Source organism: Crotalus tigris, unplaced genomic scaffold (assembly GCF_016545835.1).
Source record: "Crotalus tigris isolate CLP2741 ecotype Arizona unplaced genomic scaffold, ASM1654583v1 scf7180000024280.1573445, whole genome shotgun sequence".
NCBI lineage: Eukaryota > Metazoa > Chordata > Lepidosauria > Squamata > Viperidae > Crotalus > Crotalus tigris.
The window spans coordinates 533,158-555,402 of NW_024100452.1; the positions used below are offsets into that span (position 1 = coordinate 533,158).

Genomic DNA, 22,245 nt, shown 5'->3' on the forward strand with positions numbered 1-22,245 from the left:
AGTTGGTTGCCTCAAAGGTAGTTTTCCAAAAGGCAACAGAACTTTATTTTTTTTTCTTAAAAGTTTTACTTCAGTTCTGAAGAAGCTTCTTGGATGAGACACCAAACATTTTCAAGGGAAAAAACCCCAAGAAAGTCCAGTTGCCTTTAGGAAAAGCATTTTTGGGATAACCGTGACCTGGATGATTAAGAATCTCTAGACACTTTGAAGTTGGTTATACTGTGAATGACTAATTCAAAGTCACTGGTATGCTTTTGGGATTGAATCTGAATGAGTTTGGATGCTAAGCCACAATATGATTTTATTTTACATACTGTGTAAAGTCTGAAGTCATTACACACATTAAAATTTAAGATTCTGCAGCATAAACTTATTTAACAAATTGCAATGTTTAACCAAAACCAAACATCACATTAAGAGTTAGTGTGATGCATGAACAATGAGCCATTAAGTGGTTTATTGTGTGTTAGTACATTATAGTAACATAGTTAATTGTGACCAGTAAAACCTGGAGTTGAGACCTATATCTACAACATGATGGCTTCCACAATATGCCTCATCATTGTATGTTTTTAAAGTTTGTTAACTTAAAAGTTAAATGTAGAGTTAACATATTACTAAGCAATATGTTAATCATAAAATTCCACAAAGCCTTTTAGAGCATGCATATATTCCACCAAAAGTGGTAGAAATACACATGAAAGAAAACAAGCCAATGCTAGTTGAAATATGCTCACTTGTTTAAAAGACTAACAAACCATCCAGGTTCTGAACAATCTGGCCAGGTTGCTTTCTGACAAATGGGGGATTGGTTACATTCAGGCAAACAAAGGGCCCATAGTTTTACTTTATTGAGTCAAATTGCCTGGATTCACAGAACAAATTAAATAATTGAACTCTGTTTGGATTTCCACAGCACACTAAATCACATTTTGACCAAAAGAACCAATGCTGTTTGGATAACTAGGTTTGTGAAGAATAGTTTTTTATACTGCAACTGGGCCAATATTAGATGTTTATTGGATTGCATCTCCAAAATTCAATGATATCAATGTGCTATCTTGGAATAAATGTTTCCACCCCCTAATAATTTGGTACGGCTTAATTTTCGGTAAAGTAACCCTTTTTCTTCAAGGGAGCTGCTGAATCAAGTTGTAGTTTCATCTTTCCATTTACAGCCAACTGAATCCAAAACCTATCCATCCATCATGAATGGTTCTTGGTTGCAAACATTTAGTGGAAGCGCTTTATGGCGCGATTGCACCTTATTGTTTGTGGGTTCAAACCTGTAGACTCCCCACAACTTCGGCGCTTAAATTTCAAACGTACTTTACGAGCGTAATGAGTACAACTGTTCCTTGATTAACGAAGAGCGTTTATTGTTTTTCGCCACTAGTAATGAGCACTAATTGCAACCGGCACTCCTGGGAGCGATAAAAGAGAGGGCAGGCAGGAAGCCTCCCCTTAAACCAGGCTCCCTGTCCCAACATGGAGCGTTTCGTTTATCCGCCTTACGGCGTTTATCAAAGTTATGGGAGCAGCTTTACCCCAAGCCACAACGTGGCCTCGAGATTACCGCCCAAACAGAAGCAGCCAAGCTGGAAGCAAAGCAAGAGTGGCGGCATCTCTAATCCCTACCGAGGGGTGCTGTCTGCCCCTTCCTCGACTCCTCCGGTGTCTTCGCCGGATTATTTGGACACTTACAAGCGAGCGCAGCTAAAGGCGCTGCTGTCGCACGTCAGCCCGGGCCTCACCCCGCGGCTCCGTAAAGCCAACACCAAAGAAGTGGGCATTCAGGTGAACCCGCGGGCGGACGCCTCGGTGCAATGCTCGCTCGGATCCCGGCCGCTCCAGGCCGTCCGACCTCAAAGCCCCTCGGGCCGGCTCAGCCGGGAGCCTCCGCTCCCAGGCTTTTACTCGCCCGTGCTCGGCCGCCGCCTTTTCACCTTGCCCGAAACGGCGGAGAAACCGAAGGTGCCGACTCAAGGGCCGGCCTCGCCACAATTCAACCAGGAGTCCGAGGAAAAGGGAACGTCCGTGGAGGAGAAGGGAGACGGAGGCGCCGAAGAGAAGGCGGGAGCCGAGGACTGGCTGCCGGGCCACGCTGCCGGATACTCTGCCCAGCAGCTGATTGGAAAAGGAGGCGAGGCTGGGCAAGGCGGGAGTCACCTCGCCGAAGAGGGCAAACGAACCACCTTCCAGGTGAGCGGCTCGGTGGTTTTCCGCTGGACGCTGCGCTTTTGGTTAGAAATCCCTTCGCTTTGATGAAAGCGGGAAGGGGGAGTTTTTCAAAACGCCGTGGAAGAACTAGTGTGTTAACTGCACCCTGGCTGCCTGTCTTTGCCTACAGCAGTGTTTCCCAACTTCAGCGTCTTTAGGATGTGGGGACTTCAACTCCCAGAATTCCCCAGCCAGTTGGGAATTGAATCCCGTCAGTTAAAGTAGCTGAGGTTGAGAAACACTGCGCTAGTGTCTTGGGCCAAGGCCTGACATTTAAATGAACCAGTCAACAAGTATGGTGAACATGCGAATACAACCAGGATGTAACGTTTGTCAGGTTTCTGAGTCCCCATCCCACCCCAAACACAGGCATGGAATTTAATAGTATATTCGCAAGAGATGTTGGGATTAAGAATTATATAGACCACTTTTTATAGTCCTGTACTTCTGGCTTTTTGAGTTTAGTACTTAGGATTCTGCTAGTAGCCTTTCTCTCTGGGGTAGTACTGTAATTGTTACTGGGGTAACTTCACTCTTGAATGAAAAATGGGTGTAAAGTTCTTGAAGATGTCAAAATAGAATAGCATTTGGCTGTGGGAGTAGAACAAAAGAGTATTTGGCCAGAAATAACGCTATCTTAATATTTGGAGAATGCTTTTTTTTCATGCTTACAGAGCAAGGTAAATATATGGTGAATAGGATTTTTTTCTTGAATTCTGCATTTAAAAAGTATGCTTTAAATGTTAATGGATTAAAGTAAATGTTTAAAAATCTTACAAAGCAAATTTAGTAATTTACTGTTCATGAACAACTTTCAATTGCAGTTCTTAGAACAGAAATATGGCTATTTCCACTGCAAGGATTGCAAGACCAGATGGGAAAGTGCCTATGTATGGTGCATTTCTGGAACCAATAAGGTATGTTTAAGGGAACATTGGAAAAGTTGCTTCTATTGTTTAAGGTGTAAATTTCAGAAAAGGATTCAATGTCTGGACTGCATGTTAGAAAATGTAACTGCATCTCAAACATGCAGAATCTTTTTAGGCTCAGTTTTGATTGAATGAGAGGAGTAAACTGGAAGTGATGTTTTTGTGCAGTTTTTACTGTTAGCTATAGCAGTGACTAATTGCAAATGCTGTAAGGCAACATGTTGTTGGTTCACAGTTCATGATATTCTTGTTCACTTTCTCTGAACATAAATTATAGTTACATTTTAATACACTGAATCAGTTTTTTTTTGCTTTGGGTTAAATCATGCAATGTTAAATGAATGGGAAATCATAAAATGAGCTGAGTAAGACCTTTTAATGTCTGTTTGGCAGAATGAGTTTTGGTTCAGTTGTGCTGCAATGTATAATTTTTTGCTGCTACATTTTAAAGATCCTCTGATCCGAGACTTCTCCCCTCAAATGTAGCACTTTCATTTTTAGGTATACTTTAAGCAGCTTTGTCGCAAGTGCCAGAAGAGCTTTAATCCTTATAAAGTAGAAGCAATTCAGTGCCATGTAAGTAAGACTTGATATTCAGCAACTTCTATTAACACATTAAAGAAGTATAAAGAGAAAAACTTGGATTTTTTTCTGGCTTACAAATTGCAATGTATTAAAAAACTATTTGAATCATAATATTGTAATATACAATACAATTCACTGAGACAAATTTACTTCCATAAGTTATCTTCTCCACCTCAACAAATAATGGCAATAAATGTGGCACTTTGAAACTTCTCATAGAAAGGCTATCATTTCACAGACTTTGGATATAATAGGCAGAATGTCAGGTCAGTCAGCCCATGGAAATTGGAAGGTTGCTGCTTCTGAACTGTAAGGCACTTACATTTATAGTAAATTAAATCATTTGTATGTAATGTAATCATTTTTGTGAAATGATACTTTTGGACTTATTATTAGAAGAATGAACTCTCTTCCTCTGATGACTGTTAAGTCTTACTATTCACCAATAAGTATGGATAATAACAGATGCTTCATTTCCTTGTTCTTAATAACCAAAACTACCTCAGGAATTGATTAGAGAATTTCAGAGGATGGTTGTTAACTACACAATTAAAAATATAGGGTATGGCCATTTTTAAAACTTTTCTTAATCCTGGTTCAACATGGGTGTAGGTGCTTATCCTTATGAAAGTATATCTTTGTTTAATGTTATTTGGCATCTGTGGTACATTTGTGCAATAGGATTAACTTGTACCTTAGTTAATAGAATATTTTTCATCTTTTATAGTTCAAAAGTTTATAGAAGATCACTAAGTATAATCAGAACCAAAATAAACTTTGAAATAAGAATAAGAAACTTTTGATTTCTTCTACTAATTAAAGTTTGTTATCTTAAGATCTGTTCAAAGACTCGTTGCTCCTGTCCCCAGAAAAAAAGGCACATTGATCTCAAGAGACCCCACCGGCAAGAGCTATGTGGCCGCTGTAAAGGCAAAAGATTATCTTGCGACAACACCTACAGCTTCAAATACATTGTTTGATCTGTGCAGTTTGTATGCTGAGGTTGCATTTAGGTATGCACTTTGTTTCATAATATGGATTTGACTTTAGGATTCTGACCTGGCAATGGATAATGGACTAAAGATGTTTGCAATGCTAAAATATATTTGTAATTTATCACTGTACAGCCTAATTAATAAAACTTAAATTCTAATTAAATTGTATTTCCCTTGATGAGCATTAAAAAGAGATGGGAAAGCTGACATTCTTAATTAGAAATAGGTGGAAAACTTAAGAGGAATTTTACATGCCAGATTAAAGCTGGCAAACAATACATTATATTCCTGCAATCTTTTTGTAGAAACAGTGATATATTTTCAGGATTCTGAATATAATTGAACTTATCGAAGTTTGATGAAGACTGAGTAGTATACTTTCATATTCACTGAGGCATTCTATACATGAACTTAAGTTTTAAATCACTGAAGGAAAATAGACTATGTAATGGATTTATATGATAAGGGTAACAATCATTAAATGGAATAAAAAGCACAGTAGTCTTCCTGAGTATCAGATGGCCTGTCTGTCTTGTTGAAATTACACAGGAAAAAATACCTGAGCATACTAGTTTACTTAGGTATTTTGTATTGATAATATAAGACAATATCAGATTGCTAATGTACTTTGAATTTTGTGGCTCGTGTTAAATTATTTACATCTTAGCACTTTTATCTTAGGAGGGACATTACTTTCAAAACTAATTTGCAAAAAAAAAATGATTAGGCCTATATTAGAAGAGATGTATACTAATTTTCATAGCACTATAGATTAAATATGGAATTTCAAACCAATGTAAAAACAGGAAAAAATTGATAAGATTTGGCCACTCTTCATAAACAATTGAGATTTTCATATCTATTTCATATACTAATGCAAAAAAAAAAGTAACCTGAGTAGTTGCACGTGCAATGAGTTTGTACCCATTTCTGTTGCATTTTAGCAAAGAGATGTGGAAATAGATGGTTAAATGAAGCTTCCATGTTATTTCCAGTGGTTTTTAGATAATAAAAATAGTAGCAAAATTATACTGAAAACAACACAAGTTGTAAAGTTGCAAACATAGTTCAATTATGCATGATTGATAGTTCTTAGATATATGTACATAGGTTGACATTTCATTTAAAAAAATGATGGTGTTGGTTTAAACCTGGGTTATACACGAGTTGATAAGTAGCACAATGAAGAAGAAACATAAACTTCATCTGTTCAATTATATTAGGTTTACTAACACTCAGAAACATTTGTTAATCTCTTACAAAGCATTCCTCTAAGAGAATAGTAACTAAGTGAGTAGGGCAGCACTCGAGTCACACAGTGAAAGAGGCACTTCATGTTAGCTTTCATGAGGGTTAGCTGACACGGACTTGCCACACAAGATTATAAGCAATAAAAATAATTTTATATCCCATTAATACTCCCCAAATCCATATGATTATGGTAGGCCTTAGTCACTAAGCATAAAGCTTGTCTCTCTTCCAACTCAATAGGGAGAAGAAACCAAGATAAATACCTAGCAAATGACATGTTGATTTTATAATCTGAATGAAAGATACACTATTTTAATTCCTGTTTGAATCACTTTTAGGAAATGAAATTTTAAGTTGGCTTCTATAATAAAGGTGGCACAATCCAGCAGGAAGAGGTTCATACCTATAGAGCCCATTCTGCTCAATCGTGGTGTTACAGAATAAGTACACTTACATTTTGCATAACATAATATGTATTTCTTAACAGCTTGACTTTCCATTACAATTCAAACTAATACTTTGCTTCTCTTACATATGTTCAAATTACTGTTTTGCGGAAGGGAGAACAATTTTTATATATTTGCAGAAGCCCTTTTAGCCTGGTTCCTTTCTCACTTGTTTGGACTGTAAGTCCCAGAATTCCAGTATATTCTCTAGTTAGAAATTCTGATATTAATGGTCCCAACATCTCTGGAAGACACCAGATTGACAAAGCTTAGAGAGAACCAGTTGAGCAAGAATACATTAATTTTAAGGAATTTTGTTAAATTTATATCAGTTTGTGCAGGTTAATGTTTGGATGCATAGTGAGCACATAAAAGGTGGACTAATTTACATGTTGATTCAAGCCCAACTAAAAAAGAACCTGATTTCAAAATATTCTTACAGAATTGTTTCCATATATCTTATAGCATAAACCCATTACAATTTAGTACATTTACACACTAATGTGTATGTATATAGATATATGTATGTATGCATGTACATACACACACACACACATACATATATAGATTTTTATATTTGAGATCTAATGATCAAAATATTAAAAGAAAATTCACAAAAACCTTTAAATCAGTGGTTCTCAACCTTTCTAATGCCGCGACCCCATAATACAGTTCTCCATGTTGTGGTGACCCCCAACCACTTATACATCACCGGGTGCCAGGGGCATGGCCAAAGAAAAGGGGAAAAAATGGTGGACAGCCTTGTTTGGCGACCCCCGTGAAATGGTCGTTCGACCCCAAATGGGGTCCCGACCCACAGGTTGAGAACCACTGCTTTAAATGTATTTACAGGGTGAATAAGTGACACAATGTTGGAATAAAAGTGTCTCAAATGTGCAAATAACTTACATGCACTTATTTTAATTTTTTACAGCAGTAAGTGCAAAAAAAATTACCAGAAAACAGGAACATATATTACTAATAAGCAACCCCCCACTTGAAAATAGAAAGTAAATCTGATCTGTACTTAATAATTTCAGTGTTATATTCCAAATGTACATTAAAATTAAAAGATGCATGTACCAGTTCAAAAGAATTTAAATCAGACATATTTTTCTACAAAATGACAACTTATGCCAGACCAGCATTCTTAATATAAATATACATAAAAGCAACTCTCTAGTAAAAAGCAGCCAAAATCTTTTTTAAAAAAAATCTTAGTCCATTCATAGGTACTTGGGTCTTCATAACAGACCTCATGAAATAGGATCTAGTACCTTCCAAGACAGTAGCCTAGCAACATCAACAAATGTACTTCGTAGCAGCTTATTTTTTCCCTATTTAGAAGATACACTAATCATATTTAAATTACAGTGCACATCTGTAGTCCTTTACAACAATTTTCATATGCAGAGGCTCTCAGCTTTCGCAGTGACAGTCTTTCAGTATCCTGTCGCTAAGCTTCATTCTGCCTGTTTTTAATAACTTGGTCAAAGGAATAAATGTACAAAACTAAAAAAAAATCCTAAAGTGAAGGAGAGATTGCACTTTTGATATCTAAAACTATTTGTTAGAAAGGAAGCCTTGCTCAGTGTAGTAGTCTTTGGTATGTAAGGAAGTCACTTCTTCAGTAGTGAATTGCAGTTGCCCTGTGAAAGTCATTTGGGTGTGTAGTTCAGAACAAAGGATTTGATGCTATCTTTGTCCTTATATTATGACTGCACTCTGAAAACATTGCCCGACTTTTCTTGGAAAATATTGTAAAAGTGACAAGATTGGCTATGACTTGACCAACTCTTTCTAAAGCTGAAAATGCACTGAACCATCTCATCCCAGCATGGAAGCAATCCCAGCCTGAAAGAGGTAGAGGGCACAAGACTTTTGTCAGAGACTCGTGCCAGAGACACTGGAATCTGGAAGAAAAGAATTGATCACGCGGTAGCTTTGAGCTCGCCGGATCATGTCCCGGATTTCTATGTTCAGCTCCATCAGTTTCGTACAGATTTCGGTCAGGCTTTGGTTAGAGCCTACCAACGCATAAGTGCCAGATTGCCCTAGTGTTTGGTGCCGGAAGTAAATATTCAATAGAGTTTGGACTTCATCATCAGAACTGCTTCCAAAAATGTCATTCGGCCATAAATTCCTGCAATGAAACAAAAGTACAGGATATGCTACTGAAATGCTGTTTAACGCAAATGAAATCCCATTTCTTTATTTCTGTGCCTAACATGTAAAAAAGTTAGAAAAAAACCACCAGTGTTATAGATATCACAAAAAGAAGGGAAAATGCAAAGGCATGAATTACAACATGCAACATATTTAAGAAGATTCCTCTTCAAGATTTCTCTTTCTCCTTTGAGGGAAGAGGAAGAAATTTCATTATTACCTAGTAAAGTAACTTTAAAACTCCTGGCTTTTTGTGTAAAGCAGGTTCTCTTTTTTATTTGTATGAACCCGTTGGGTTTTATAAGATAATGTAATTCAAACCAAACAGATATGCTGGGGGGGGGGGTTGGGAGGGGGGTGGCTTTTGGTACTATCTCATGTATGTATTCCATGCAAAAGAAGCTTGAAAACCAAGACATAGATAGTTTAGTGGACAAAACCAGTAGATATACATGAGTATGTTCACCACTAAGTTGGCATAACATACTAGAACTTTGTTCCTTTCAACATGCAAAATTTAATTTGTGATCAAGAAAGTTTTTTTTTTCATTTTCATTTTTTCATTTTTTTTTTCATTTCAATACAGAACCTTCATTTCTCTAAGCGAGGTACTAAGCGAGATAATAGACTGTGTTCCAAAGTTATAACATTTTTGAACATGTAAAGAAACCTGATGAACAATGGGAGCACAGAACCTTTTAATTATTTCTCAATTATTAAATTGAAATGAATCCCTTTAATCTGGAACCATCTATATAAATTCAGCAATAATAGTCAGTATTATTCAGTAAAAACATACAGTATTTGATAGTTTTTCAAAGAAAATAGGAAATATGATACATTAGTCATCTATTCTAATATACCTGCATTCTCTTATTTGGTGTAGAGCTTTTCCAAGTTCATTGTTTTTCAGACACTCTAGCATAAATTGAATAGCTATTTCTGTAGAAGTGAACATGGGTTCAGAGGTACCACTTTCTATAATCGATGGATCAACTGCAATGGCAGCACTAGCTTCCTTAAGGTTTTTCTTTAACTCACTCAGTTCTCGTGACATATTTAGCAGCTGTGGAAGAAGAAAAATCATTTTTAGCAATGTACATTTTCCCCCTCCCATATAAAAGACGCAAAATTCAAGGACAGATGAATTATTTAAATTAGGAGGAACAATATCCACATGAAAATTAATTTAAAAATATGCAGTGAAATATATATTTGATACATCTTGTCCTGATTTTAAAACCTGGGGAGGAATATAGGGAGTTTTACAAGTTAAAGAAAATATATTGTAAATTCATTCTTACTTTAAAAAAATGTAATAGATATTAAGTAAAATAAAATTTTATTTACCCTATTAAGCTCAAATATTTGGATATGAATCCAACTTTATGGATTTATTAAGATTTTTTAAAACTAAAATCAATGCTCTAAGCATTAGCATTTCAACCCCACTGTTCTAAAATAAGATCTATATATTCCACAGTACTTCATGCTATCTTATTATTTCTTTTAAGCCTCGGTCTAGCTTGGTTAAAGAGTCTACTTCATTTGTATTATATTTGCCCAGTTTACAAGATCAATGCATGATGTGAGAAGGGTTTTGTTCTTCAGTTGGCTTGTTGCAAACCCTTATACTGTGTTATGTCATTGTTTGGCGGCTGTGAGAAAATGACTGACTCAGGGTTATCCAATTGGTTTTCACGCCTGAGAAAGAACCTGCAGCTCTTTGATTCTAGTCTGGCATCTTAACCACTAAACCACACTGCCTTTCATTTGCAAGTTTGTATTTTGTGAGAGTGGAATAAATGGATTGTGAATCTCATTAAACATGGCATCCCTTATCAGAATAAAACACACTCTTTTCCAGTGGTTTTGTTTCTACTTCTGGGAGTGGCTTCATGAGGTGAACTCTGCTTAGGTCCATGATTTCTGGGCCATGAATCCCACAATACACAGTATTGTTACCATCTTTTTTTAACCTCCTTTATACAGTCTACTCTCTATAAATTTAGGTGGGAAAAACTGTGTCAATAATTTTTAAAAAATCTGAAAAATCTCATAAGATGAAGCTGTTAAAGTGACATCGAACTTTACTTCCCTTGTTTTTAAAATCAGGTGAGATACCGCAGGTGTTGGCTTCTGACTTCATGAAAACCAATTATAACAATATGTTATTGTAGACTGCAACTTACAACTATATATCAGTTGGGTCCACTGATACCAGTACTATTAAATTTAAAAGGCTGTATTGAGATTATTTCAATTAAACATCAATTCCTTGAGGTCTGAAGTCAAGGCACCTCATCAGTAATTCTATCTGCAGGTTACACGTTACACGTCTAGATGGCTAGGTTCTGCTTTATATTCGACAAAAATAGGACAAAAATACTAATTCCAAGGAAATTAATACTGTTATCCTGTCATGAAAAGTAGATTCTACCATTTCATAATTCCATGATTAATGTTGAATTTTAACTTGAAGAATAAATATATAGCATTTAGATGAGCTGTATGCTTTTAAAAAACAATGCCACAAACCTATTTAAGAGTAGCCCACTATGTGCTACATGCAGCTTACTGTAATACTATAGTTTCAGTATTAAAATTAGGGTAGGGAAGTCTTTACTCAGCCATTAAATTCAACCGAGGGATATTACATTAGTCACTTTTTGCCAATATTTTGTTCAACATTCCTGTGGGGAAAAAATGGGGTGTAGAGAATGATCTGCATACTGACTTTAGCTCTCTCTCTGTATAAAGGAGAAGCAAAATGTATATGTAAAAAAATATTGAAACTTTTTTTTTAAATGGGACCAATTTACATAAAATTAACAAAATGCTCTAAAGTTTTCTACATTTATAATTTTAAAAGAGAGTGCTTAATAGACAATCTGCAGACCATAATGTATTCAGGGGCCCAATACAAATATAGCAGTGTGATTGGCACAAGAATTTTCCCATAATTCTGTAATACGAAATGTGGGGGGACTGTTACACAGGCATTACACAGTTAAAAAACTGGGGGAGGAGGTAAAAATAATACTTAATTCTTATTCATTTTTCTTAATTATTCTTTCCATTATAATACTTGTCCACCGAAATTTAAATGTTCATTACTGTTCACTTAAAATTCACCTGGTATGGTTGGTGAAAGAAATAAACATTAATCAGAAGAATATAGCAATTACTCCAGCAAAAAAATGCTTCTGTTTTTTTTTTCTTGCTACATACCTCTGGCATTGTACTAACTTCATGCACCTGTCCGATGAGTTTACAGTATGACTGAAAAAGCAACAACAACTGAAAGTGCAGCTTATATAATCTCTGACACAGTTCCAATTGCTAAAAAAAATAGTAGAAGAGATAATTACTATTAAAAGGTGACAGCTTGGATTTTTCCATAATGTGCTTTGCAACAGAAACTCAAGGATTACAAAACAATATGAAGCTATTATGAGTATCGTATGCTATTTCTACATCATTTGTTTTAATATTTCTTTAGGCTGATGATGAATTAGAGCAGCAGAGCTGCTAAAATATAAGCCTCTATATCAGTTATCCCTGATATAATTTTTTCCTCGGCCATGAACACAGTTGCAAGCCATTCTTTCTTACTCCCATGCAATATGAAGTTAATAATGATGCTCTATCTTGTAGGACTTGAAATGCTGAGTCTTATTAAACTTTATGATATAGTCTCTTCTTACATCATTTCTTTTTATTAAACTAACATTACCCAAATGACTTTAACATTTCATCTATTTCATCTCAATGCAATGTGCATTACTTTTATAAGTTTATGACATAAAATTTAAGAACAAACAAGCTGTGCTTTTACTTCAGGTAGTATCAGAAATTGCATTCTGGTATCATAAACTGTAATTTATTGTGATAGGAAACAGCTTAAGGCCTCTGTATTCTTCCTTTTCTTCTCCTATATGGCCATGAAAAGAAATTTCAAAGCCTTTTTTCTATTTTATTAATTTTATTTTACTGTTTTGTCTTCTGTCAAAATAATTTGGCTAATCTTATCTATGTTTTGTTAAAACAATAGAATTTTAAAGCATGGGTTATGAAACATAAAGATTCTTATGAAAAAATATAGTTTAGACATAATTGAAATGTTCAGTTTCCCAGTTGCAGGGCTCATAGCTGATTTCATTGCAAAACCCCTGGCTCATTGTGAAATAGCACAATGGATTCTGTGATTGTGATTCATTCCTATTTTCATGGAATGACTGACCTTTTGAATAAATTACATTATTTGCTAAAACTAGTGAATGTTATTGACTCAGATATTGAGAATAGGTAAATAATTTTTATGGGAACTATTACTTAAATTCAGCCAGATAAATTAAAATTAAAAGTTTTACTCTAAACTATATTTGTTACCTGGTTTACTTATGTTTATGATAATTCCCTAAGTTTAAAAATTATAGCAGTTGTTCATTAAACTTTTCATTTATCTGGAACATTTTATTTTCATTGAAAGGCTTCACCATATAAACCAGAAACTGTGGAACTGTAATATTATATTAGAATTATTACTGTTGTTGTTTCACTAGCATTCCCTCTTAAAATCTTATGAACTTGCTGTAAAGTCAAAACCTTGTGAGAATTTGATGCTATTATACCATTTGGACCCAATTTTATTTTGATGTCCGCTGCAGGAAGGACCTATACTATTTTAATAGGTTAAAGTAATAGGTTACTTTGATGATTTGTTGAGTACAGATTCAGAATTATTGCCCTATAGCTTTTGTAAGTGACTGCAAATGACTACTGTAAATTCTGAAACTCAATTACTTAATGTCATAATAATTCATGTGGTGATAGATTATCATTTGTTACAAGACCATAACTCATTATATAGTAGCCACTTAAAAGCAGTTGAATTCCTCTCCTGCATCATGAGTATATGTAGTGAATATGTAATTGTTAACTAGATATCTGGTCCTTGAGAGAAATGACCAATTCAAGCTACAAATAACAGTCTTCTCATATGAAATAGTAATGTAGCTGATGTCAACGCTCCTAATATTGAATATTCTTGCTTTGACAAAATATGCAGAACTGTCTGGTATTTTTAGAGTTAATTCAGATGAGACGGGAGAGGAGGAAAAAGCGTATGGAAGGGAAGGAAGTGAATCTTTGCCCTCCAGGTTTATTGGAAGATGTGAATCATGACCCCAAAATAGGGGAGGGGAAATGCCTGGAATGTTATGTGCAAAGGAAGGGAAATTCAGATCTTGGCATCCTCCATGCCATGCTGACACTCTGTTACATAGCTAATAAAGGCTTTTTAGGTTAAACAATGCCTGAAAGTTCTTTGAAGTGTTTTATTAGTCAGAACCTTGACAGCTAGTTTGCTGCAGTGATGTAATCAGGAAACAAGTCACTTTCTTTAATAAAATATTATATTAGTTTGATTTATTCAGAAGAGCAGCAACTGAGTGCCCTGATAATTAAAGAAGGTTAATATATTTTCAAATAAAATTCATATAATAATTGTAATTAAATGTGACATGGTCAGAATGTATAAACAAAGAAAGCTCCATTCAAGGGATGGAGCCTGGGAAATTGTATAGTAAAATAAAATAAAAACAAATTATTTAATAACAATGATTATACACTGAATAAATAAGAAAGTGTAAAGGGAGAAACATGCTAAGAGTTAAAAACAGTGTTATTAGTCCATATTTTAATGGACAAAGAATATGAAAAGAATGTTTAACTTACTGCAAGAGATTCCATTTGCTACACAGCAAGCATGGCACAGGAAAAAGGAAAGGAAAGAAAGTAAAGTGTCAGTGTAATGCATGCAACTGGAAAAGCACAGCCATTCCTACTACTCTCTTACTACAATTAGCAGAACTTATTTTGAGTTGCTAAAGTGATTCAGGATGTATCAACTACACAACATGCACGGCTCGGAAATCTTAATAATAATTGTAAAATCAATAGCTGCAATTCTCTTATAGACCAGAGTGATCTGAAGGAAAAAAATCAAATCCCATAATAAATATGTATTAGAACTGGCCAAATAATATACTAGCTTGTGATTTCCAACATCTTCACCAGCAAGATGCAACAGACTGGAAGGAAAAGGTTACAAAAAAGGACACAATGTTGGAATTATGAAGTCTGTGTTTTCATAATCTTAAAATTTCCATTTTAAGAAATTTTAAAAAGCTGTGGATGCAAATTGATTAGGCTCTTTTAGTATCATGCAGGTTTCAAACAATATCTAGGCGGTAAGCAAACATATAATGCAGGATTGCTCCATTTTTGAAATAGGAGGTCAGGCCCAACTTATTTGCAGGATATTTCACTGCCATGTACTTATTATAGTTTAGGAGGAGATTTAAAGCCTCCTCATGTTTTTAGATTTTTTTTAATAAAGATGGTGATTATATGATTTTAATAGGTTTTCTGTATGTTGTAATCCGTTTGGAGCAATGATAGAATATGCAGCATATACCTTTCTAAAAATAAAATAAAAAATAAAATAATATGATTCATTTAAAAAAAATGCCAGCCCCACCTCAACCTCATTTGTGTTGTGCTTAAAAGCTTCTGTTTATGCTCAATTTTGTACTTGCTGATTCTGATAAAAAAAGCCTCACGTGTACCGTAGATGTTAACTATAGTTAACCTATTTCTGAAAGCCATTTGTAAATTAAGCTATCATTCCTAGGGTATTGATATCTTTAAAATGTAACTTAAGCTAATGTAGATGAATATTTCTTTAGGATAGCTGAGAAATTAAACTGCCCACAGCGTTCAAACTGCTGACAAACCATCTGTATTTGCATTAGGTCATGCTACACCCAACCAGAATATGAAAGATGATGGTTCTGTGAATCATGAGCCTGTATAATATTTCTTTTTCCTAATAAAATAGCACCAGTCACCTATTTCAAGAAAGCTCTTTCTCAAACATCTATTCAGCTGTCAGTAAGTAACATAGTATGTGGGAACAATCTACTCTGGGGCCATCTTTCCTAGATCAGTGATTATAATCTCCAACACCTTCTTGATCATCATATAGGACCATTGTTCCATCACTGTAAGAAATGGAGAAAGAGAGTACCCTACCAAGCAAACATTTCTGAAGCTTTGTAAAAAATCCTAAGGAAATGAAAGATGATTCCTCCTCCAAAGATCTACTGCTTCAACAGTGATAAACCAGTGGTTTTATCTTGCTATATATGCAGTTCATATTTGAAAAAAAATTATAATTAACTTGCCATGGAAAGTAAGGTTAAGAAATGCAGCGTTTACACCTATACAATCTAGCTAAAACTGAAGCATTTGGATATATTTTGATGATAATAATGATAATCGGACACAAATCTTAAAATGTATGAGTTTATATACCCAGAAGTACAAAAATATTTTTTGAATTAGATTGTTATCTTTATTATTAGACTTTTATCTCACTTTTTCATATATAACTAAGGCAGTGAACACCTAATTATTATGACTATAATAACTATTACATTTAATAATATTATACTAAATTATGATGGTGATATTTGAACCTTCAGAAATAATTAAAAACTGTTATTCTTCACTTAAGCATTAGTATGCCATTTTATAAATATGTTGTATAAAATTTCTACCACTGCTTCATTGGATAAGAATAATGAATTCTTGGCATTTAAAAGTTTTGTCTTAGCAGGATCTCATGTTCCACCACATACAGGTAACCCTTGAGTTACAACCATTCATTTAACAGCTGTTCGAAGTTACAATGGCACTTAAAAAAGCAACTTATGACCATTTTTCACACTTAACAACTGTTGCAGTATACCTTAATCATGTGATCAAAATTCAACTGGAATGTATTTAAGGTGGTTGTAGTGTCCTGAGGTCATGTGATCACTTTTGCAACCTTCTGACAAGCAAAGTCAATGGGGATACCAGATTCGCTTAATGATCGTGCCACTTAACAACTGCAGTGATTCACTTAACAACTATGGCAAGAAAGGTTGTAAAATCAGTCAAAATGCACTTAACAACTATCTTACTTAGCAACAGAAATTTTGGGCTCAATTGTGGTCGTAAATTGAGGACCACCTGTACAAATTTGTGTTAAATTTGTACCTCATATCTTCAAGATTTGACTATTTTTCCTTACTTAGCCTTTCTTTATGACCACCCTGTTTCCATGAGTCATAAAAGAGCCAAGGGGTAGGCAACCTTGGCTCTTTTATGACTCGTGGACTTCAACTCCCAGAATTCTGGGACTTGAAGTTCACGAGTCATAAAAGAGCCAAGGTTGCCTATCCCTGCCTTAGCTGGAATTAAATCAATACTGTTTGCTGTACAGCATGAGAAAATGAATAAAACAATAACATAGATTTTAAATTACTCAGCAGTATCCTGAAATACCATAATGCTGCATATTTGACTGAAAGTTGCCTTGCTGTACAATATTATACAAAGACACAGGTTAGCACCAGACAAAGTTGTTAGCTGTAATCAACTACAGACAATTATTGGTGGATTAATCCTAACTTACTTAATATAAGAAACACTACAGTTTTAAGGATTTATTGCTTTAGTTGATACTCATAAAAATTTATCCTTTAAAATTTCATTTAACTAGTTCAGTATGGTTTGGTGAACTAAATATGAAGTCAGATAGAAAGGGATGAGAGATCTGACAGATCTTTGTCAGAGCTTGTCTTATAGACAACATCTTTCTGCATGATTTGAGATACTCTCTGAATACTTAATTTAATTAACATAAAAACAATAATCAGGCAACATATCTTCTTTGAATTACTCAATGTAAATGAATGAGCACATTCTAATAATGTAAACTTGTGTCCAGAGGAGACACAAAATACGGCACTGGAATGCTGCTTTGGTCTGTGAATTAAAATATATCGTCATTTGGATGGGAAAAAGCAGGAGAAATTCAGTTTTAATTATATTAGTTAGATTTGGTTAGTTTAGAAAAAAAAAACCTAATTTGTGGCAAATGGCCTTGGTCACTACCAGGCTATATAAAGCTTATGGCATGCCAGGACAAACTAATAGATCATTAACAAATGCTTTTTCACAACAATTATCATAGGCTAAATCCTATGAGGCTTAGAAACTACAAGCCTCATTATCCCAGAAAGGTAGATATGCCAATGGGAAGTTAAAGCTGAATATTCTTTAATTCCACATACAAAAATAAAGAAAAAGGTTTACTTTCTCTTGTTATTATTTTATGCATATGGCCAAAAATAGTGGGAGGAGACCTAGTGCAAAGAGAGGAAACTAATGTGGGAAATTAAAAGCAAATATTTTTAGCAGTGACTAGACCAATAGCACAATTAAATTATGACAGAAAGGAAGTTGAAAGAGTAATTTGCAAATAAATCAAGAAAGCAAAAGCTATCAACAGTCTTCAAAACTTTACAGGAGAAAAAATACATTGAAGCCACATGTTGACATTTGTAACATTACTTGCACTCTACAGATCCTGGAAATCAGCTATTTTTTTTTCAGTTATGGCAGATATGCTGCTTTCTTTCATATTTCTTCCTGATTCTATTGTTTCAAAAAAATTACTGTGAAATTCATCTCCAAGCCTTTGGCAAGGAAACTATTCTGTGTTGAGCAGGAGTGCAATAGGCCATAAGTACTCAGTACTGCTTTACTTTCTACACACATTGTAAAGAAATATGTAAATGCAGAATATACTGTTCACCACTTGACTCTGAACATGCTATGGACAGCGTATTATTTAGCACTGGATTCATACCAAGACATTAGAATTAACAGTCCATTAATATTACAATATGTCTTCAGTGCTGGTTTATTCCTTGAGCTTCTTAAACAGGAATATATTAATAAGACAGTAGAAAAGAGGACACTATGCCCTATGCCAAGTGGAACAAGTTAAAGCAACTGATTTGGATCATAGAATCACAGGGTTGGACAGGATCTTTGTATACTAGGTATGTCAGGAATGATGAAATCCTTGGTTTATTATTCACATCTATTTATGTGATAAGTTAGCAGGCATGAGCAGAGTACTATTCACCACTTAATATGTTATATATGGTAATCTTAAATGATTAGAACATTTTTTTATGTTGATGTAGTTATTTTGAAACTAATAGTATGGTTTTAATCCCAGCTAGGGGATTAAACTGCTCAGCGTTGGAAGACTGACCTATAAGCCCTTAAACATAATACATACATATCTACATAAATCTGGCCATTTATTCCATCTCTTTCCCAAAGAGAAATGTAAGCCAAGCTTCTAGATTACTGGGGGAATCCCTTTCATGCTTTTTCAAAGAGTATTTTCGAGTTGAAGGCAAAAAGATGCTTTTGCGGTAAATGAATGATCCTGGAAAAGGCATAACTGCTTTAAGGCACTACAGACAAATGCTACTACATTCACTTATGTTTCAAAGCATTTTTTTGCCTTCTGGTCCAAAGTGAGACATAAGCCTATTCACTAATATATGTCTACTTTCTGATTAGATAGTAATGAGTGCAAAATAGTCAAAGTTTGCGAAGTCATTAATGTTGAGGCAGCTGTATCTGTTGAATGGTCTTTCCTGTATCACCTCTGAATGCAGGAGCAGGCACAGACCCTTTGCTGCTAATCTCTGTATTATATATGCACATGAATAACCCAAAAAAGTCTTTGAAACAGCTGGAGGATGGCTGTCGAAAAGTATGAGGCTGGTCTATTTAAAGATTCCCTTCAAATTCATCAGAGGTATTCTCCCTAAAAAGAAGCTGGCAGCCCTAGAAAAGGAAACTATTGTTTCTTTCCCCATTATTGGCATTTGGTTGAGATGGGTGGCTTACTGATGGGAATTTGAAGGAAGAAGGGATTTTTCAATGTTTAAAAAAAAACAAACTATGGCAGTATAAACCTTCCCTCAGCATGTGTGAGAATAATTCAGAATCTGCTTATATTTAAGTTTCATAGTTGCTATGGTATTAGACTGAAATTGAAACCAACACAAGGCACACAAAAACCTTCTTCCAGAAACAATACCATATAACCAGAATTTTTATTACCTTTTCTTCTGAATCTCCTGGCTGACAGGTGATAACCCCATCTCTTGAACCCCCTGAAAAAGTTGCCTTGCAGTTTGCCAGCCACTGTTTGTAAAAAACAATATATATGTATATATGTGTGTACATACATACATACACATCCACACCCACACATATTTATATAGGCATTAGCACAAAAGACATAATCTTTCCATTTTTTGAAAATCATACTTTTGAGATAATATACATTTTACTGAATTTCTAAATATTTTCTGGGATAAATCTAAGAACTGATGCATTACTGTGCTGAATATAAAATTCTTGAATGAAAATGTAGTAGATACTACATTATAACCTAATCAAATTTAATCACATTATGATAACTCCAATCCCTAAAAACATTTATAGATCTTGTTTACTTCCTAACATATGATAAAGTTTTTAAAGTTAAATTCTTTAAGATAAGTAGTATATTCTGAAAGTAATGAATATACAACATCAGTGTAACTAGCTCTTAAGTTTTTTTTTAAAAAAATGGCTTACTGATGAACTAATCCCCTTCCAGATTTTAGATTTAAAAATAAGACAAAATCAATATAAAATAAAACATAACAATCATGCTTACAGAAAGTGTTGCTTCTTTTCTGTTATTATATGTATCCAAGTATTCTTGCAGTTCTAAGACACTAAACTTTAATTTCTCTAGAAGCCCACAAGAGAGAAGCTGGAAAAAATAAAGATGCTTCAATGAACATTGTTTCTTTCAAACACTGGTAAAAAAATGCTCTCATTGAGTAATGAAAATCAGTAGGAACAATCCCATAAGAGTTAAACTCTGGAATAGTCATGCAGAAATGTCTTTGTCTGAGGCACACTGCTTCATATGAGATCAGATGTTGCAGAGAAACTTGCTGGTCTAGCTGATGAAGATTCTCAGTCATCCTGGTAAAGTTATCTTAAGGCTGAGTCATGGAAATTAGATTTATTTTCTTGTTGGTTTGAAATGTTTCACTGCTCAGCCAAGCAATTTCATCAGTCAGAGTAAATTTGTCAGGCAGAGATCATAAAACAGTGATGGCGAACCTTTTAGAGACCGAGTGCCCAAACTGCAACCCAAAACCCTCTTATGCATCGTCGGGTGCTGGGTGGGTGTGGCCCATTGGCTGGGTGTGGCCAATTGGATGGGCGTGGCTGCGGTGGTAACGGCAGACTGGGTGGGACTAAAAAGTTCAATCAATCAATTCCAACTTTGCAAGATCTTATTTTTTCCTACGAGAAGTTGAAATTGACTGATTGATTGAACCTTTTTTTTTTTTTGCACACAGCAGCGGAGGCCTAAAGCGAAAATGTTTTATAAAACCCAGCTGAAGGCCTAGGACTGGGGCGATGGTGCGTGTGCCCACAGAGAGGGCTCTGAGTGCCGCCTCTGGCACCCGTGCCACAGGTTCGCCACCACTGTCATAAAACGTATAAAGAATGGTTGCTGGAATTGGGTATGTCTAGTTTAATGAAAAGAAGGACTAGGGGTGACATGATAGCAGTATTCCAATATCTCAGGGGTTATCACAAAGAAGAGGGAGTCAAGCTATTCTCCAAAACACCTGAAGGCAGGACAAGAAGCAATGGATGGAAACTAATCAAGGACAGAAGCAACCTAGAACTAAGGAGAAATTTCCCAACAGTTAAAACAATTAATCAGTGGAATGACCGGCTTCCAGAAGTTGTGAATGCTCCAATACTGGAAGTTTTTAAGAAGTGATTGGACAACTATTTGTCTGAAATAGTATAAGGTTTCCTGCCTGAGCAGGTGATTGGACTAGAAGACCTGCAAGATCCCTTTCAACTCTATCATTCAATTCCATTCCATTCAATTCCATTCCATTCCATTCCACTCCACTCCACTCTATTACTATGAATCGTTGGAATGTACTAACTCCTCCTGCACTAACCTCTCCTCCTAACCAACTTACTCTGATTGGTGAAGCTGCTTGGATGAACAGTGAAACATCTCAAAAATTAAGAAAATAGGTCTAGTTGTCATGACTCAATCAACAACTTTACCTGCATGACTGAAAATCCGCATTGACATATCACAATGAACTTTGGGGAAGAAATGTGTAAAGAATTGGTACATTACAAGGACTCTGCCTAACTAACTTGCTCTGACTGATGAAGCTGCTTGGGTGACCAGCAAAATGTCCCAAACTAACAAGAAAATAGGTACCATGACTCAACCTTCAGACTCTAGTTTAGTCTTCTTCATGAAGAAAATGGTTTGGAATTTGAATGGTAGCATTTTGGTGATGTAAGTTTCCATTTATAGTCTGACATGGTAATTCATACAAAAACAGATTTTGGTTATTAAGGCATCTGGCTAGAAAGCGGGAGTCAGTTCAAGTCCTGCTTTAGGCATGAAAGTCAGTTGGGTGACTTTGGGCCAATTACTCACTCTCAACCCAACCTACCTCACAGGTCTGTTGTTGTGGGGAAAATGGAGAAGGAAGGTGTGTTAGATATGTTTGCCATCTTGAGTTAATTATAAAAATAATAATAAAATGGGATACAAATAAATAAAATAAAAATAAATAAAATATAATTGTGCATTATAGGTTGTATTGTATGCTCCAT

At 35.1% G+C, this 22,245-nt stretch overlaps 2 protein-coding genes across 17 annotated transcripts in view; one reads left to right on the forward strand and one right to left on the reverse strand.

The window, feature by feature from the left end:
• The first annotated feature begins 1,415 nt into the window (after nt 1-1,415).
• Nucleotides 1,416-6,230, forward strand: ZAR1L (zygote arrest 1 like). 2 transcript variants are annotated; one of them, XM_039323587.1, is made up of 4 exons: nt 1,416-2,202; nt 3,045-3,137; nt 3,651-3,725; nt 4,571-6,230. In XM_039323587.1, the coding sequence occupies exons 1-4, from the start codon at nt 1,489-1,491 to the stop codon at nt 4,712-4,714; spliced, it is 1,026 nt and encodes a 341-aa protein (XP_039179521.1). In that variant the 5' UTR covers nt 1,416-1,488; the 3' UTR covers nt 4,715-6,230. The 2 variants fall into 2 exon arrangements, with proteins under 2 accessions (XP_039179521.1, XP_039179522.1); XM_039323588.1 differs by lacking the exon at nt 3,651-3,725.
• A 1,570-nt stretch (nt 6,231-7,800) lies between these two features.
• Nucleotides 7,801-22,245, reverse strand: part of FRY (FRY microtubule binding protein) — a 195,884-nt gene continuing 181,439 nt past the window's right edge. For 12 of the 15 annotated variants that reach the window (XM_039323584.1, XM_039323583.1, XM_039323574.1 and 9 more), the window contains 6 exons: nt 20,243-20,341; nt 19,639-19,722; nt 14,332-14,349; nt 11,824-11,934; nt 9,456-9,658; nt 7,801-8,569 (listed from right to left, as the gene is read on the reverse strand). In XM_039323584.1, coding sequence (XP_039179518.1) covers nt 8,311-8,569; nt 9,456-9,658; nt 11,824-11,934; nt 14,332-14,349; nt 19,639-19,722; nt 20,243-20,341 — 774 coding nt within the window. In that variant the 3' untranslated portion in view covers nt 7,801-8,310. The remainder of the gene's footprint in view (nt 8,570-9,455; nt 9,659-11,823; nt 11,935-14,331; nt 14,350-19,638; nt 19,723-20,242; nt 20,342-22,245) is intronic. The other 3 variants (XM_039323576.1, XM_039323575.1, XM_039323585.1) reach the window with 1 other exon arrangement.